This window comes from Anguilla rostrata, chromosome 5 (genome assembly GCF_018555375.3).
Source record: "Anguilla rostrata isolate EN2019 chromosome 5, ASM1855537v3, whole genome shotgun sequence".
NCBI lineage: Eukaryota > Metazoa > Chordata > Actinopteri > Anguilliformes > Anguillidae > Anguilla > Anguilla rostrata.
In genome coordinates this window covers 23,080,144-23,099,460 of record NC_057937.1, presented here as the reverse complement: position 1 = coordinate 23,099,460, position 19,317 = coordinate 23,080,144, and the positions used below count along the sequence as shown (strand labels likewise).

The window sequence follows — 19,317 nt, the reverse complement described above, 5'->3', positions numbered from 1 at the left end:
TCCTATGCTAAAGGAGATAAGATAGGAAGCATTGAAGCACCTTTCCTTAGCATTTAAGAGAATTCGAACATCTCTTATCATGGTTGCCACTTAGATACTTCCGGGTCATTTCACTCAGTTAGGAACCTTCCTAAGCAAAAAAGACTATTCGGACGCAGCCATAGGACGTAATTTTTTTTGACTATTCGGACGCTTCCTAAGTTATGATCTACCGTCTTCCGCCCGTGCCACGTAAGCTTCTGAGAAACTGGATTCGTCCATTCTTAACAACTCTAGGAAATTAACATATTTTGCCAGTGCAAGTTTTCCCCACGTCGACCTTGATACATGCTAACGAAACACGTCCAGTACTATTTATAATATTATCACAAATCGGCTATTTTTTTATTTTGTAGCTTAACTGCTGTGCACCATGCGGCTTCTTGGAATTTACAGCTTGATGTTGCATATTGCTTTAGTTTATTGCACAGAGTTAACGTTTGTATTGCCAGATAACGATAAACAATGTTTCTTCGACGATCTACAGGAAGGAGTCAAGATCGACATTGACTATCAAGTAAGTGTTCATTAAAGTAATAAATCTAAGTGAATTGTTTACTATACTACAGTATCTGCAAGGACGCTTCACGGCAGTCCATTATTCAGATCGGAAACACTATTACGTGGTTATAAATGTATTCCCGCATATCTTTAAGTTCATTAGTGTTCTTGTACACTAATAATTGTGTATATCTGTCGATTGATGTCAGCACCATATTTTGTGCAATTTGCCCCGATTACTTTATATACGAGATATGTTACTCAAGTCTGAAGTTCTTTTGCCGAAATATTATGAATCACTGATTTCTGTAATTGCAAGTAATTAAATATGTCGGAGACAAAGCTCCGCACTGATGTAAAAAAACAGTGTACTTCAACATTATTTAAGTATAATTATATAAACCTTTTGATTGTACTTAAATTGTAATAATGCTCCATACTATTTCATTTTACACATGCAGGTACAACTCATATTAGGTTGTGCAAAAATAGGATGCATAAAATTACGTTTAACATGACAAACTTTGATAAGGTTTGTATGAGTATTTGGACTTCTGTCTTTTTCACTCCAGGTCATTGCTGGGGGGAACTACGACATTGACTGTTTTGTTACAGACCCACAGAACAATGTTCTGTATCAGGAGAAAAAGAGACAGTATGACAGCTTCTCGCACACAACAACATCCAAGGGTGTTTACAAGGTCTGCTTCAGCAACGAGTTCTCCACTTTCACCCACAAAACTGTCTACCTGGATTTTCGAGCTGGGGAAGAGGCCCCTCTCCTACCTGACATGAACAGAGCCACCGCCCTCACTCAGGTATGCTCTGTTTCTGAGGAAAAGGAATAAGAGTGAAATGACAGGCTGCATGAAACCAGTTCAGGGGTTCAACCAAAAAGGGTTTTACAGGTGTAACTTGCAGCTACCATCTGTCAATAGTTAATTAGCCCCACACAGAAGTGTGTACTGATATTGGGAAACAGTATAATTGCATAGACGTATCTCCTTTCTCTTCTGACCTGCATATTAATGTGTGCTTATTTGTGTGTAAGTTGCAAGTTATACATGTGAGGACCCAGCTTCTTCCCGTGGAATCAAAGTCAGGACGATGCAGGAACTCACTAAGACAACACTTTACTGAAGAAAGTAAAATTTATTGTAAATCACACTGGCCAGCAGGAGGGTCACTGAAACACAACACAGGTTTGCGGTACAGCAACCCACCCCACACTGGTCTTCTAGCCTGGTTTAAATACCCTCTGAGGCTTTGACTGGGTATGCATGTCCATACTATCTGCAAGGGTCTATCTCTTTGTTCCCTCATGACATCTGTTCTGTACATAAACAACCTATGCCCTTAATGTTGCCTGATACCATATGGCGTCACTGCTTGCAGAGAGGAGAAACACTCAGAACCCATCATAAAATAGAAGACAAACTCAAAATAACAGTGCACTCTGGAACTGCGTATAATATTTAGAAGCACTGCAAATGGGAGGTGATGCCCATGGATGTAGAATTCTTACACAGATTCACCATTTATGTTATGCTGATCCACACACGCACTCACTCAGAGACACACACACAAACGCACACAATGGAGGTCAGTCATCATTTCTGGGATGTGGCAGCCATCTGCTAATACTTGTAATCTCTGCATCTGCACAGTGCCATATGCTCAAACTTTTCAGCTGGGAGGAAGCCGAAAATTGGTGGTCAGCAACTGATTGTTAGGATTATACTGGTTAGCTAGGTGCCTTTAGTTTATGCAGTCCACTTTCCATGATACACACTTGCTTGGAAGATGGCGTCTAAGTATTGAGAAGGAAATGACAAAGGACGGTTGACTGAAGGGTCTGTTAAAATTGTCCGCCTTAACTTTCATGTGGACACAAGTGCATGTTTTCCACTGTAGGGCCGAATGGTTCTGAGCACGGAGAGGAACGGTTCCAATGATGTTTCCACCTGGAAACGGTTTGGCGCGGAACACTTACAATCCGTGCCCAGCACGATTTTCTTGGCATGGTTAGACAACTATGCTCAGTGCAGCAGAACCGTTCGGGTAGGTGGGCTTATTGACGTAGGTATTCACTGATTGGTTTCACATTACGTCAGTTTTGTGACTCCGCATACACAACAGGATGCCGTCGCTGATCCACTGGGTCACTTGCTGTTGTCACTAGTTTTTTTTTTATACTTCCTAGTCCTGGTTTTAGCAGCCCGACAGATGTAAACAGAAACGGTAACCGTTCCCACGAGTCCTGAGCAGCACGGAACGGCACGGAGCGCCCCTGGTAACCGTTCGGCCCTACAGTGGAAAAGAGGCTAAGGACTCCCCCTTTTCCCTCTCTGGTTTTTTGCACGTTTGGTTTTGGGTTTTTATTTTTTTTTTGTTTGGCTCATATTAAATACAATTCAGAATAAAATTTGTGACTTGTGCTGCCAGAGAAAAGTGTGGGCAGGTCCTTGGTGTTGGGAGGAAGTACTTCCTAACCAAGCTTCTTCCAACTAACAGGGCAGCAAGGACACATTGCCTCATTCATGAAACTTGTTTATGTTCAGATTTGATCATTGACTGCTTGTGAACATTTCCACAAACTGTTCAGCATTTTCTTTTCTTATTTTAATTTGTTCTTTGGTAAAATCAAAATCTTCATGTGTTTGAAAATGCACATAAAGGCATACACAGAAGATGTTTGTATTTAGAATGCTTTATTATTTATGCAAAGTCATTTTAAGTAGGCTAGTTATAGACCTAATAATAACAAAAGTGACTTGAAACAAATTGAGTAACATTGCTTTGGAATACTGCTTCTTTAATTTCGGTGAGGCAAGATTGCCTATATAGTTTGTAGTACAGTAACTTGGCGTCATTTTGATATCAATACTTTTAATGGCAGGTGTAGATTTAGCCAGTTTGAATGAATGAGTTATAGACAGTGCTTTGTATGTGTGAGTAACTTGGCATTTTTGCATGCTGAAAACTTGTTTTTTATGAGATATAATTTCTTTTTGCAAAGTGTTTGTGTTACGGCCGGCTCAAAGGGCCGCAACAAACAAGTCCAAATTAACCAAAAAACAATCCAGAAAGTGATTTAAAAACAAAACGCCAACATTTATTAATGTAAATTACAAACTAACACGTAAACTACAACAAACGAAAACCCTACAAAGTACACAAAATAAAAAGATCTCCACAAAAAACACAAACCACACACAGCCCCAAAGAAGATCCCCCTTCAGCCTCATACTAGATGGCTTATATTGGGCCACAGGCAGGTGGAGGCAATCAGGCAATTAGGTAATTAGGTAATTACCTCCACCTGCACTACCCAGACCAGCAGAGGCAGGGGACATAACAGTTTGTTATAAGAAAGTGAGAACAGTAACGCATATAAATGTAGACGATGAGAAGTATGCGTACACATAGATACATACAGCGTAGGCAGTGCCGGATGTACAGTGGTTTGATTGGGACGCAGAGTGAGATTTTGGGGGGGCCAAGTTGAGGACATGATTTCTGATGAACGTGTACCGTTTAGCATTTTCGCTTTGGCTTTGCTATATATGTAAAACAATGGCTGTGCGGGGGCGTAGGTATCAAAAGAAGCTTGCACCATTAGAAAATGAACAGAAATATCCCCAGTGTATGTACTCACTCATCTGACGGCCATGCAATGAGCCTTCATTGGCAAAATTATCAGCAAGCTCGTAGAATTTGACCTCCGCAGGTCACAACTTGTGTACACTTCTGTCCTGCTCCGTTTTCTGTTATATCGTCGAGATGCACTTTCAGTGTTTCTATGGTTTATAAGGCATTTTGATAGGCATGGCTGTTCACTGTTTTGCTTAGCTAGACAGGGGAGAATAGCAGCACACACATATGTCCCTGCAATCTTTGCATATATAGAAAATAACAGTAGTACGAGAGAAATGAGGAGAAATTATGAAATAGAGTAGTTGAAACAATATGTTGTTAGCAGAATGGGCATGTAGGTGAAGTCTGACATGGTCACAGACTACAGTGCAAAGAAAATAAAGTGACCATGAGTGAGATGGGTTTCCTTATTGAACGGTAGCCTATATAAAACAGACGGTATTACTAGTTACTCATTGAATTAGTTGTTGAAGCAATGCGTGAAATTGTGCAGCGAAACTTTTCCGGCATTCAGCACTAGTAGTTATAATTACGAATGAATCATGTTTTAAAATGTCATGTTTTAATGGGGTGTTGCAGACAGTTCATACATAGTAATTGTCGTAGTATTCTGGCAAAAAAATGTAGAGTTCCTGGTTAATACATGGCAACAACATACTTTGTGCAGTCTGGTTTCAGGTCTGGTCATAGCACTATGTTCATTTCAGTGTTCAGTGAGCAGCATTTTTCACAGCTGTACTGGCATACCTTCTGCTATTGTTGGCTTTATCTTGTTGCTATGACGGAATATGAACTTTTAGTGGTGAAAGAATGTTTTTATGAATGCCCAGATAGACACTATTGTCAAGTGTGTCATGAGTGAGAGGTGTAGTTGCAGATGAGGGATGGGGTGCTTGGTAAATGAATGACAGGCACAACAACGGTAGGAACTCCGACTTCGGCATAGTTGTCCTGAATCGTCTACTAATATAGCTAGAATACAGAGGTTGTGTTTTCAACTCCTAGTTTGGTTGCAGGAGCACTGAATGTCTGAGTTGAACAAAGCTTCAGGATGAGGTTCTGGCTATGTGTACGAGTAAGCATTGTTGCCAATTTGTCCATCAAAGGTAGTCATTAGCTAGCTGTAGAGAGTACAAGCTGTTCTCAAACTTTGTCGAGGTGAAGAAAGTGTTCATAAGTTGGGCCATTTTCATAAATAAAACAAGTTGTACTACATAGTTCTTATGTTCAGTCTAGGCCACAAAGCAGGATCACACTGTTCCAGCCAGATAGTTTCCAAATAATAATAATAATGAAATAATTACATTCCTAAACATTAAGTATGCATTAAAAAAGATATCAAGATACAGCCCCATCCATAGATTTTGATATCATTTCAATTTTGGGAGAGACACAGTGCTAGACCACCTAGTCTCCCAGCAGACTAGCTGGTCTAGCAATATGAAAATTCTGGAGGTGACAAATTTCCCTGTCTCTCAAACCTGTGTGTATGGCCTATTCTTAACAGAATCTGGCTATAATTTAGTAATCCTGCTTTGTGGTATGTTTGGAACAATGTTTGGAACATAGGATTTGACTCAGTACTCCATAATTTTAAAGTTGTAATCAAACAATTCACATGTGGTTAAATAGCAGATTCCCAGCTTTTATTGAAGGGTGATTTATACATTTTGGATTCACCATGTAGAAATTACAGCATTTAGTCCCCCCATTTCAGTGCACCATGATGTTTGGGACAAATGGCTTCACGTGTTTTTGATTAGTCAGGTCTGTTCAATTGCTTCCTTAGGGCAGGCATAACAGAGCTTTCAGTATCTCGCCTTGATTCTTGGCTTTTGATTGTATTTGGAGTCTGTTATTGGTGTTTGTCATCAAGACCAGAGTTGCGCTAATGAAAATCAAGGATGCTATTATGAGACTGAGAATTAAGAGAAAAAAAGAAGAAATTAATGTGTTCTTTTTAGTTTGCAATGAAATGTTGAGAGATTGCATATAGATGTCAGGTAAAACTATACATGTCCTGGATCATAAACCTCTTGACTACTAGTGCATGCGTAATATCTAAGGGTGGATATGCAGAAATACTAAAGATCTGTGAAGCAAAAAGTAAGTGTACCCATTGTCAAATCAATCCAAAATGTCTAAATTATGCGTTGCTGTAAATCACAACATAATCATGTATTTCACTACAAATCAACAGTCTTGACTCAAGAAACTCTCTTTTGCACCATTTTCAAGTGGGAATTAAAGGCTTTCCATCAGTACAGGGGCCTAAAATATCTAGGGCTCTGGAAACATATCACAAATCTCTTGAAAAATGAATTAAATGCTTTTTGTTTATTATAAAGCATGTGAATTTGCCCCTTATGATGTTTAAGATGAAACATTGATATCAGTTTTAAAAAAATGCAAAAATTTGTGACACACTGTGGTAAATGTACCTAACTGTGTAAGGATGAACTCTTGTATGTTTTTCTGTATTCTACAGTATGTAGTGTTTTCTTGTATGGGGTTGGGAAAACAATATTCATCCATCCACCAAAATGTTTTGGCAATGTTCCAGCTTCACGTCAGATCCAGTGAATGAAACACAAACACGACTGAGCTACAGACGCACACTACAGTGTGGAATATACTGATTATAAAAAAGCACTAACCTATTTAATCACACTCAATTAAAAAAATTATGCATATAACCGAAATGTTTTGAGCAGTAATACTTACATATCAAGGATGGAATCTTATCTGTGTTCAATAGACAGAGACAGAGGATCAATGCTGTCGTTCTCCTCTTCTGACTTAGTCCATAAAACAATATCAGCTGGGTCTATTAGCAAACATATGCCTTAGCCATTTTCAAAAGTGCTCAAGAATAATTTTTTCCAAAAAATGATGGAACTCATCAATAACCGGGTGCAGTGTCTTTTACTGGTACCACAGAGTGAATGTGTAAGGTGGCGATAATGAGACAAAATTTTCCTATTCCAAAAAGTAAAATTATACATTCCATACATTGTTAGAAAGCTTACTCTGTCACCTATTGGATAAAATAATTGTTAGCCAAATTGTAATAAAAAGGGTGACAACACCTTAAACAGCATGTGTGGTTTTACGCACAGCTGTTTTTGAAAGTAACCAGGCATCACAAATGAGAGTATATTTCACGAATGGAATGTCCAAGACAATATATAACCACTCAGCCTCGAAAGGGAGATATCTAAGCATAAAACCAATGGCAAGGTTGTATATTTATTCCATATTTAGTCCCAGTTAACAGTAGAATGACATGGTATACAGTCAGGTCCATAAGTATTTGGACAGTGACACAATTTTCATCATTTTGGATCTGTACGCCACCACAATGCATTTGAAATGAAACAATCAAGATGTGATTTAAGTGTAGACTTTCAGCTTTAATTTAAGGGTTTTGTCAAAAATATTGTATGAACAATGTAGGAATTCCAACCATTTTTATACATAGCCCCCCCCCCCAATTTTAGGGGCTCAAATGTATGGATTGGACAATCTAACATAATCATAAATTAAATTGTCATTTTTAATACTTGGTTGCAAATCCTTTGCACTCAATGACTGCCTGAAGTCTTGAACCCATACTCATCACCAGATGCTGGGTTTCTTCCCTGGTGATGCTCTGCCAGGCTTCTACTGCAGCTGCCTTTAGTTCCTGCTTGTTCTTGGGGCATTTTTCCTTCAGCAAGTGAAATGAATGCTCAATTGGATTCAGGTCAGGTGATTGACTTGGCCATTGCAGAACATTCCACTTCTTATTGTTGGGTTTATCTTGCTATGACGGAATACGAGTTTCTAGTGGTGAAAGAATATTGTTATGAATGCCCAAATAGGCACTATTTTCCTGTGTGTTGTGGTTTGGTGTTGTAGTTGCAGATGAGACTACAGGGAGGGAGTGCTTACTGCTTGCTATATGGAAGACCAGCATGACAATGGTGGTTCTTAGAAACTCTGTTTGTGTTTTAAACTCACGGTTTGGTTGCAGGAGCAATGAATGTCTGAGTTGAGCAATCTGGGCATGCCGACGTGCAGACCACTAGAGCAATTGCACAAAGGGGTTAAACAACGACTTGCACACTTGACTTAGGGATTTAAATTAATGTGACTAGATCTCTCTCCTCACAAAGAAAGAATTTCCCTCAGAGAACTTAACATAATCAACAAGTATATCTGTGAATGCAGAAGAAATTTGCCCCAATAAGCTATATTGCCTGCCAGTGTTGTCACAATACCAAAATTTTGACTTCGATACCAGGTTTAGTATCACGATACTCGATACTGAAACGATACTTGAAACTTAAACGATACTGATTCGATACTCGGTACCTAACGATACTGAAATTACCTTAAAGAACATCTTGCAGGTTAAATTTTTTACGAAATGTATACTTAACCTTGTCTGAAAATGACCATTTGAAAAGTTAATGCAGGATTTAAAATAATTTTTACAAGACATAAAGGCACAAAATCAGAGGAATTAGTGGCCGTTTTAAGCAAAGCAAAAACCTTTTTTTTTTTCAACATCGCGTAACAGAGGGAAGTGGCTCACTGGCTCTGCCTTAGCCCAATGTGCAGTAGTAGGTGGTAGTGAGTCTGAGCGGTTGTGATATAGTGAGTACACACTTTTCCTAACAGGAAAAGGAACGGTACTAGCTTTCATGCCTGTGTGCATTTTGTGTAGGTGAAGAGACGGGACTTCACTGCTGCATCTGTTACAAAAAACGTGGTCGTGTGTGGCGCTCATTTTAGACCTCCACCCATGACATAATGGACAATATCCTATCTGGGCATTCATAAAAAATATTCTTTCACCACACAAAAATCGTATTCCGTCATAGCAACAAGATAAACCTGACAATAGCCCTAAGATATGCTCGCTGCTCACTGAATAACGAAATAAACAATTTTAAAACATTTTACAAAATGATACCATGTCATTATACAGTTAATATCTGTAAATATTGTGAGTAAATGAGTAAATTATGAGTAAATATTGAATAAATATACAACCTTACCATTGGTTTTATTCGTAGAAATGGCGCCTTTGTGGTAATATATTGTCTTGGACAATCCGTTTGTGAAATATACACGCATTTGTGACACCTGGGTACCTTACAAAATAGCTGTGCGTAATACCCCACGTGTGGATTACGGTGTTGTCGCCCATTTTTAGTATGGTCTGGCTTGATTGACAATTCATTTATTCAGTAGGTGAGAGTATAAGCTTTCTAACGATGTATAACATGTCTATTTTTGCTTTTGGATAGCATTTTATAGGTCAGCATAACCAAAATTTTTCTCATCATCGCATTCACTTATGCATACTGTGTAGCAGTATCTGCAATATAACTGCAAGCAGCGATACAGGAGGTGCTGCACATAACGAAATGTTGTCAACGATTTTTCATAATTTCTTGGAAAATATTATTATTATTGAGGCCACAAAAAACTAGTAGGGTCCTGCAAATGCGGACCTAGGACTGCGGTTCTGAAACTGCAGCCTCCGCTACTGCAGGAAGATGCTACTTTCTCAAACAGTAATGCGGGAGACACATTTTCCTGGCTGTTACATTTGACCTAAAATTACCGAATGTCAGAAAATTCTAATACCAAACTGTTTTTTTTTTTTTAAGTACCAAAGTTTCGCTATACTGTGCAACACTATTGCCTGCCATGCTATATTTCCCGCCATACTGAATTTCTGCCATTTTTTATTTCTAATGGCTGTACAATTTTGCAATGTAACATAATTATTTCCAAATAACTTTGTGCTTGTACCTCCTGTATCGCTGCTTGCAGTTATATTGCAGATTGTGTTTTTAGTTTGTATAGGTTACATTCAGTTAGGTCTGTTCATTCCTACTAATGCTCACAAAGTAAGATTAGATGAATACCACAAAGCGCCGCAAAAACTGCAAAGTACCACAAAGTAGCTCTGCATTCAGCCTCCACACAGTGGCACACATGCATGCATGAACATTTGCACACACAGACACAAAGGGACGCACGCTCATCCCCTCAGCACACATGCACATATGCACACAAAATGGCACCAAGTACCACAACATACCACAAAATACAGCAAGTTTCGCAAAGTTCTGAGAAGTACCACAAAGTTTCACAAAATACTACGAAGTACTACAAAAAAATTGAAATTAAATGTGGTACTTTCTTATATTTTGGGCATGTGATGCTCGCATCTGTGCATGTGTTTTGGGGGTGCACATGCATCCCTTTGTGTGTGGGTTGCTTGTGTGTTCCTCTGTGTGTACGTCAGTATTCGTGCATGCACGAGGTTCAATGCAGAGGAATTATGCTGTGGTATTTATTAGTAATTTGCGGTATCTTGTGGTGTTTTTTGTTACTTTGCAGTATTTATCTAATCTTACTTTCTGGTATTTTGTGGTACTTTGTGGCATTTTATAGTAATTTGTGGTATTTTAGTAGGACCAGACTATTCAATTGTTATTCTGTTCTTGTTCTTTTAAGTTAGGCTCTGTTCTTGTGCTTTTCTTGTTCTGATATGTTATTTTAGATTAGGTTCTCTTGTTGTCTATTCTTGTCCCTCTGAATGGTTTTCCCTTTGTTTCTTACAAAGTTTCATACTGTTTTGTACTGTTCTTCTTTCTAAAATTGAATACGAGCTATTATTATTTTTTAACGTTTCACACTTTGACATTAAAACTACTTGGGATGCTTGAAGTGCGCTCTTTGGTCCGAAAATCCTGCAATTTCAAGACAAAAGGCTTACCACCGGGGACATAATTTTCATTAGAGGTTTCTGGTGTTGGTACGGCCAGTCCTCAATTTTTACTTGTCAGTTTCATGTCTGCAAAAAAAAAAACACAGATCAAATACAGAATCTTAGGATTGAGTGATAACAATAGGAATTTGCTGGTGCTGGTACAAAATAACTACTAAGGCATATCTGTTATGATGAACGATCTCACTTTCACCTAATTTGTGCACCTTTACCTGTATTTTCTTTTTGGCTGGACCGCAACAGCGGGGCCAGCCCTACAAACGCAAATGTCTGTGACTGAGTGAGTGAATGAGTGAGTGATGAAGTTACACCATTGGTCGGCCGAGTTATGAAGTTACACCATTGGTCGGCCGGATGAAGTGTGTTAGGTCCAGCCATATAGCCTACTAGGTTTTGACCTGGTCTTGTTTTAAATGTGTTTGGGACGTCACTGGCCATGGTGCTCTTTTCTGTGTAAGGAGGGGTGGGTGTGACTACAGTGCCTTTGGTTTGGGTTAAGCGGAGTGTTTGTTGCTAGATAGCTAGCTGCTGCAATGGCCCAGATACAGCAAAGCAAAAAGACAGAGCGCATTCAAGAACTAGATAACAGCGGAATTGCTTTTCCTCAGTGGCGTCAGCTGAAGTTTGCCATGGGAATGAAAAGTGACATGAAGTTAGCTTGTTTTCTGTTGGACCTGAAAGTAAAGTTACCTCTTGCTATGCAGCTAGGGTTTCCAGATGTCGGTTTTTTTAACCAGAATGTCCGGTTTTCAAATTATTTGTACATGTTCGGTTCATGTCAGATCCAAGCAACTGATGGGCGAAGTCCAATGAATTTGTGTGTCAGTGACTTGGTCAGGTACATATCCAAAATCTCTCCAAAATTAAATAAAATGCTTTTTGTCCATTATAAAGCATATAAATGAGCCCCTTATGAAGTTTTAAGATGGAACATTGCTATCAGGTTAAAAAATAATGAAAAAATATTGTCACACAATGCGGTACAGTACCTAAATGTGTAATTAACTCTTGTATGTATTTCTATACTTTGTACTCTCGTATGTTTTCTTGTATGGGGATGGGACGACGACATGAAAACAATTTTCAACCGTCCACCACGTTTTGGCAATGCTCCAACTCTCACGTCATCACTGTTGCATGCTTCACAAAAACTATTACCTACTAACTAACGCTTACATTACAGTGTGAAATATCCACATTATATAATACCACTAACCTATTGAAAGACACTCAATTTCAAAAATAACGTATATAACCAAAGTATTTTGAGCAGTAATACTTACATAGCAATGATGAAATTTTATCTGTTTTCAGTAGATGGAGACAGAGACAGGAAATCAATAATATAGTTCTATCCGCTCCTGTCTTACACCAGAAAACTATGTCAGCTAGGTCTATCAGCAAAAATATGGCTTAGCTATGCTCAGAAGTCCTCAATAATAATAGTATTTTCCAAGACGAGAACAGGCCATTCAGCCCAACACTGCTCGTCTATTCCTACCACTAAACTGTACTTAATGCTTAGTTTACCAAAAAGCTAAATAGTATCTAACACTGTATCAAGCCGGGCCTTGAATACCCCCAGTGTTTCTGCCTCCACTACATGCCCAGGCAAGCTATTCCACACATTGACCACACTCTGTGTGAAAAAATATTTCCTAACGTCTGTGTGAAATTTAGCCTTTGCCAGTTTCCATTTATGCCCTCTCGTTCTGCTAACTGAACTCAACTTGAATAATTTCCTGTAGTTCACTTTGAAACTTTTAAATTTATTAAAGGGATTAACAATCAAATCACCCTTAAGTCTCCTTTTACTAAGCTTGAAAAGTCCAATCATCTCAAAGCCTTTCCTCATAACACTTATCTTTTATACCCGGAATCAATCTTGTTGCCCGTCTTTGGACCTTTTCCAGTGCCTCTATATCTTTCTTGTAGTACGGTCCCCATAACTGCACACAATACTCTAAGTGTGGTCTGACAAGGGTATTGTATAGGGTGAGTATGATCTCCTTAGATTTATACTCAATACTCTTGGCTATGTATCCCAGCATCCTGTTACCTTTTTTTTTTTTTACTGCTACAGCACATTGACCAGACCCTGATAGGCTTTGATCAACTATTACTCCCTAGTCTTTTTCTACATGTGCACATTCTAATTTTGTACCACCCACGAAGTAATCCTGCCCTATGTTTTTATTCCCCACATGTAGAACTTTACATTTAGATATATTGAATTGCATTTGCCAGGTTTCTGCCCACTTCTGGATTCTGTTTAAATCTACTTGGATTACTTTAGTAGATTCCAAACTGTTGGCTAAACCTCCCAGTTTTGTATCATCTGCAAATTTAACCAGTGTACTTTCAATTAGGGCTGCCACTAACGACTATTTTTCTATCGATTAATCTATCGACTATTTTACCGATTAGTCGATTAATCTAAATTATTATTAATTTTCCTCCAAAAAAATCAAATTGACCATTTAATTTAAGTTCCAGGGTTTTCCCTACCATAGAAAGGCTTAGGCACAGCGCCTAAGTGATTTTGTGGAGCGCCTTAAGCCAAATTAACGTAAAAAGGCATTTAGAATGAATGTAAAAGACAAAAAAAAAAAAAAAACGGAGAGGTGGCTTTATGGTTTTAAACATTCCACGCTATCATGGCATTATAAATAGAAGTGGGCGATTGACGAGCGTTTTTATGTTTTTATGCATGGTAGGTTAAATGCATTTACAGAATATATCAGCAAATATATGGCTTAGCTATGCCCAGAAGTCCTCAATAATAATAGTATTTTCCAAGAAATTATGAGAAATCGTTGACAACGTTTTGTTAGGTGCAGCGTCTTTTACTGCTACCACAGAGTGAATGCGTAAGTGAATGCGATGAAAAGAAAATGTTTGGTTACACTGACCTAAAAAACGCTATTCCAAAAGCACAATAGACATGTTATACATTGTTAGAAAGCTTATACTATCACCTACCGAATAAATGAATTGTCAATCAAGCCAGACTGTACTAAAAAGTCCCCTTAGTCCCCTTTCCTATATATTGGTATTACAATACCCTGTTTCCAGTCATTCGGTATTTCTCCAGTTTCTAAAGACTGTCTAAAAATACTTGCCAGTGGTTTAAAAATGATCTCCCTTAACTAGTACCCTTGGGTATATACCATCAGGGCCTGCTGCTTTATTTGTCTTCAGTTTATGTAATTTATCTAATACTTCTATATCCCCTATATCAATATCTGCCAAGACAGGAGTATTGAATACACCTTACAGCCTTTTTGTAATTTCTTCTCTGGTAAAACTCTCAACAATGTAGCCATTTAGGGCATCAGCAATATCCTTATTTTCATAAAGAAGTGCTCCGTCATTATTTTTAATGCCCTTAACTTCCTCTTTAACTTTCCTTTTCCTATTGCAGTATTGAAAGAAACGTTTAGGATTACTTTTAGCATCATGCAAGGAAACAACTTACAACTGCCCTACAGTGCTAAAAGCTGACTGAAGTTTTAATAATATAACTACGTTTTGTGAATGTTGTTATAAATAAGTCATTTATTCAACACACATTTAAAAAAATCAACAACTATTTACAGCATAGCATAGTCTTACAAAGAATCTGGCAACAATGTACAGACTTGGAATGCTGTATTTTCAACAACAACAAAAGAAATTAAATTAAAAAATTGACATATTGCACGTGTATGTGGTGCGAAAACTCTGGGAGGAGTAGCGGTCCAAAAAATGGGTGGAAAGAAAGAAATAATAAAAACTAGACAATTCCTGCAGAAATTGTGAAGTGTGGTTGCCGCCAACGCAACGTCGACTTTGTGCTGAACGGAGTGAACAGTGGTAGGTAGTTGCTATGATGTCTGAGGCAGTTGCTAGGGTGTTGCTAGGTGGTTCTATGGAGTTCTAGGTGGTTTCATGAAATTCTAGGCGGTCGCTAGGGTGGTGCTAGGTGGTTGCTATGGAGTTATAGGCGGTTGCTAGGGTGTTGCTAGGCAGTTGTCATGGTGTTCCAGGTGGTTGCTAGGTCGTTGCTATGGTGTTCCAGGTGGTTGCTAGGGTGTTGCTAGGCAGTTGTTATGGTGTTCCAGATTGTTGCTACGGTGTTGCTAGGTGGTTGCTATGGTGTTCCAGGTGGTTGCTAGGGTGTTGCTAGGTGGTTGCTATGGAGTTCTAGGTGGTTGCTATGGTGTTGCTAGGTGGTTGCTATGGAGTTATGGCCGGTTGCTAGGGTGTTGCTAGGCATTTGCTATGGTGTTCCAGGTGGTTGCTAGTGTGTTGTTAGGTGGTTGCTATGGAGTTCTAGGCCGTTGCTAGGGTGTTCTTGGTGGTTGCTAGGATGTTGCTAGGGGGTTGCTATGGAGTTCTAGGCGGTTGCTAGGTCTTTACTGAGTCCAATGACGCGACCCATAGTTCTTTATGACAAACGGTTCAAAAGTTATCAAATATCAAATATCGGCCAATCAGGAAGGGGGGCAAGGCTGATCTCGACCAATGGACAAAGGACTCCCTACCATGTCCAATGAGTCATTGCACAATTTGTGGGCAATTTTTCCCCATAGAGATGAATGGCAGAATGTTCAAATCTAGAGAGAACCAGAGTACTGCTGCTAGAAGACAGACATTGTGACATCACAAGGTGAGAAGACAGAGCATTGTGACATCACAAAGGTGAACATTCCGCCATTCATTCTTATGGGAAAATTGCCCACAAAAATTCAAATTTTCAAAACCGTTTCACACCATTCCCGATCAGCCGCTCATTTGCATATGCACGTAGTGGTGCGAAACTCTGGGAGGAGTAGCGGTCCAAAAAATGGGTGGAAAGAAGAAATAATAAATATGTTGCAATTTGAGTGTGTTGCCGGCAACCCCGCAAAGTCCAACTTTGTGCTGAACGAGCGCAACAGTTTCTGTAGCATGAGCAGAGACATAGTATGGTATACATGATATACATCACGGCAACGAGTTCATTTGGCAACACACGTATTCAGAGCTAAATTAACCCTTCATCAATATTGAGATCAGCGATTTACTCACGGTATGCTGTGACGAGTGACGGCGAATCATAAGCTAGCTGGCCACTTCAGAGGGTCTTGGAAAAACGTTATATCTGCACTGCACAACCGCTCCATTTTAAAAGCAAGACAGGCTAGGGAGATTAATGATTGATTTATGGTTTTACGTTAAGTTCAGCTCATTTTTACCATTCAAATAAAAACATTTAACTGTGCTGCAATTCAGAGTTTAATCTGTTACCTTAGATATCGAACTCATAGACACAGGATAGCCTACTACGTGTTAGCTGACGCCAAATTTCTGAGTTAGACGGACCTGAAGCTGCTGCACACGTGCTGTTGACGGCGTTGTTCCAGTTTTCAGTACAGTCTGGCTTGTTTGAGAATCGTTTATTCAGTAGCTGGAGAGCATAAGCTTTCTAACAGGTATACACCGGTCTATTTTGTTTTTGTAAATCGTCTTTTTAGTCAAACCGAAAGCTAGTCTAATTCATGTCTAGAACGTATTCAGCTCTTTGTTAGCACTACATGAAATAGCGCAAAGTCTGGACTTGTCTTGAAATTCGTTTATTCAGTAGCTGAGAGCATAAGCTTTCTAACCAGGTATAACAGCACGTCTATTTTTGTTTTTTTAATATCGTTTTTTTAGGTCAACCGAAAGCTATGTCAATCATGTCATAGAACGTAATCGCTCTTTGTTAGCACTAGCATGCAAAACGAAAGTCTGGCTTGTTTGAAAATTCGTTTTCAGTAGCTGAGAGCATAAGCTTTCTAACCAGGTATAACAGCACGTATATTGTTGGTTTTTTTATATCGTTTTTTAGGTCAACCGAAAGTGCTCTCATTATCGCATTAAAGCCTTCACTGTTTGTTAGCACTAGCATTCTAAGACGCTGCATGTGACGAAACGTCGTCAACGAATTAGCGTAATGTCTCGTGAAATACTATTATTATTGAGGACTTCTGGGTATGCCTAAGCCATATGTTTGTTGATATACCTAGCTGACAGCGTTTTCATTTGTAATTTTTCATTTTGAATATCGTTCTTTCACTTCCGCAATCAGCTATTTCCTATCCTGTCTGCTGAGACCGTAGAGCTGAACGCATCACGTGTGCAAAGCCGACCAATGCTGTAACTTCACCGTTCGCATATGAATGACGTCACCTTCTCCATTCATCTCTATGGGGAAAAATTGGGCATAAAATTAATATTTCTCAAAAACCGTGCAGCGAAACTTTCCACAAAGTAATACACACGATTCCCAAGAAGCCGGTCATTTTGACATATGGCAGTGTATGTGGTGTGAAAACTCTGGGAGGAGTAGCGGTCAAAAAATGGGTGGAATAATAATAAATATTATAAATAATATAATATGTGCAATAATAATAGTGTAGTTGCCCTAAGGCAACCACACTAACTAGACAATTCCTGCAGAAATTGTGAAGTGTGGTTGCCGCCAATGCAAAGTTGACTTTCTGCTGACAGAGTGATCAGTGGTTGGTAGTTGCTATGATGTTCTGGTGGTGACTATGGTTTTTAGGTGGTGTCTAGGGAGTTGCTAGGTGGTTGCTATGGAGTTTGAAGCGGTTGCTAGGGTGTTGCTAGGTGGGTGCTAGGGTATTCTAGGTGGTTGCTAGGGTGTTGCTAGGTGGATGCTATGGAGTTCTAGGTGGTTACTATGGTGTTGCTAGGTGGTTGCTATGGAGTTATAGCCGGTTGCTAGGGTGTTGCTAGGCATTTGCTATGGAGTTATAGTCGGTTGCTAGGGTGTTGCTAGGATATTCTAGGTGGTTGCTAGGATGTTGCTAGGTGGTTGCTATGGAGTTATAGGCGGTTGCTAGGGTGTTGCTAGGCAGTTGTTATGGTGTTCCAGATTGTTGCTAGGGTGTTGCTATGTGGTTGCTATGGTGTTCCTGGTGGTTTCTAGGGTGTTGCTAGGTGGTTGCTATGGAGTTCTAGGCAGTTGCTAGGGTGTTCTAGGTGGTTGCTAGGTCGTTGCTATGGAGTTACAGGCGGTTGCTAGAATGTTGCTAGGGGGTTGCTATGGAGTTCTAGGCAGTTGCTAGGTCTTTACTGAGTCCAATGACGCGACCCATAGTTCTCTATGACAAACGGTTCAAAAGTTATGAAATATCAAACATCGGCCTGTCAGGAAGGGGGGCAAGGCTGATCTCCACCAATGGACAAAAGACCATTGTCCAATGAGGCACTGCACAATTAGTTGGCAATTTTTCCCCATAGAGATGAATGACAGAATGTTCAAATCTAGAAAAAGACCAGAGTACTGCTGCTAGAAGACAGACCATTGTGACATCACAAGGGTGAGAAGACAGAGCATTGTGACATCACAAGGGTGAACATTCCGCCATTCATTCTCTATGGGAAAAATTTCCCAAAAAAAGTGGAATTTCTCAAAAACCGTCTACCGAAACTTTCCACAAAGTAATAGTACACCATTCCCGATCAAGCCGGTCGATTTGACATATTTCACATGTATGTGGTGCGAAAACTCTGGGAGGAGTAGCGGTCCAAAAAATGGGTGGAAAGAAATAATAATAATAATATGTGCAATAATAATTGTGTGTTTGCCTAAAGCAACCAAACTAACTAGACAATTCCTGCAGAAATTGTGAAGTGTGGTTGCCGCCAATGCAAAGTCGACTTTCTGCTGAACAGCGTGTACAGTGGTAGGTAGTTGCTATGATGTTTGAGGCAGTTGCTAGGGTGTTGCTAGGTGGTTCTATGGAGTTCTAGGTGGTTTCATGGAATTCTAGGAAGTTGCTAGTGTGGTGATAGGTGGTTGCTATGGAGTTTCAGGTGGTTGCTATGGAGCTCCAGCTGGTTGCCTGGGCATTGTTAGGTGGATCCTAGGGTATTCTAAGTGGTTGCTAGGATATTGCTAGGTGGTTGCTATGGTGTTCCAGGTGGTTGCTAGTGTGTTGTTAGGTGGTTGCTATGGAGTTCTAGGGTGTTGCTAGGGGGTTGCTAGGCAGTCGCTATGATGTTTGAGGCAGTTGCTAGGATGTTGCTAGGTGGTTGCTATGGAGTTATAGGCGGTTGCGAGGGTGTTGCTAGGCAGTTGTTATGGTGTTCCAGGTGGTTGCTAGGGTGTTGCTAGGTGGTTGCTAGGGTATTCTAGGTGGTTGCTTGGGTGTTGCTAGGTGGATGCTATGGAGTTCTATGTGGTTACTATGGTGTTGCTAGGTGGTTGCTATGGAGTTATAGGCAGTTGCGAGGGTGTTGCTAGGCAGTTGTTATGGTGTTCCAGGTGGTTGCTAGGGTATTCTAGGTGGTTG

At 39.7% G+C, this 19,317-nt stretch overlaps 1 protein-coding gene across 8 annotated transcripts in view; it reads left to right on the top strand.

Annotated features, from left to right (window-relative positions):
• Window positions 1–237: 237 nt before the first annotated feature.
• Window positions 238–19,317, top strand: part of tmed3 (transmembrane p24 trafficking protein 3) — a 38,108-nt gene continuing 19,028 nt past the window's right edge. For all 8 annotated transcript variants that reach the window (XR_010330023.1, XR_010330022.1, XM_064335660.1 and 5 more), the window contains exons 1-2: window positions 238–556; window positions 1,113–1,358. Coding sequence is in view for 6 of the 8 variants with exons in the window: in XM_064335660.1 (XP_064191730.1) it covers window positions 413–556; window positions 1,113–1,358 (390 nt within the window). In the remaining 2 variants the exon portion in view is untranslated. The remainder of the gene's footprint in view (window positions 557–1,112; window positions 1,359–19,317) is intronic.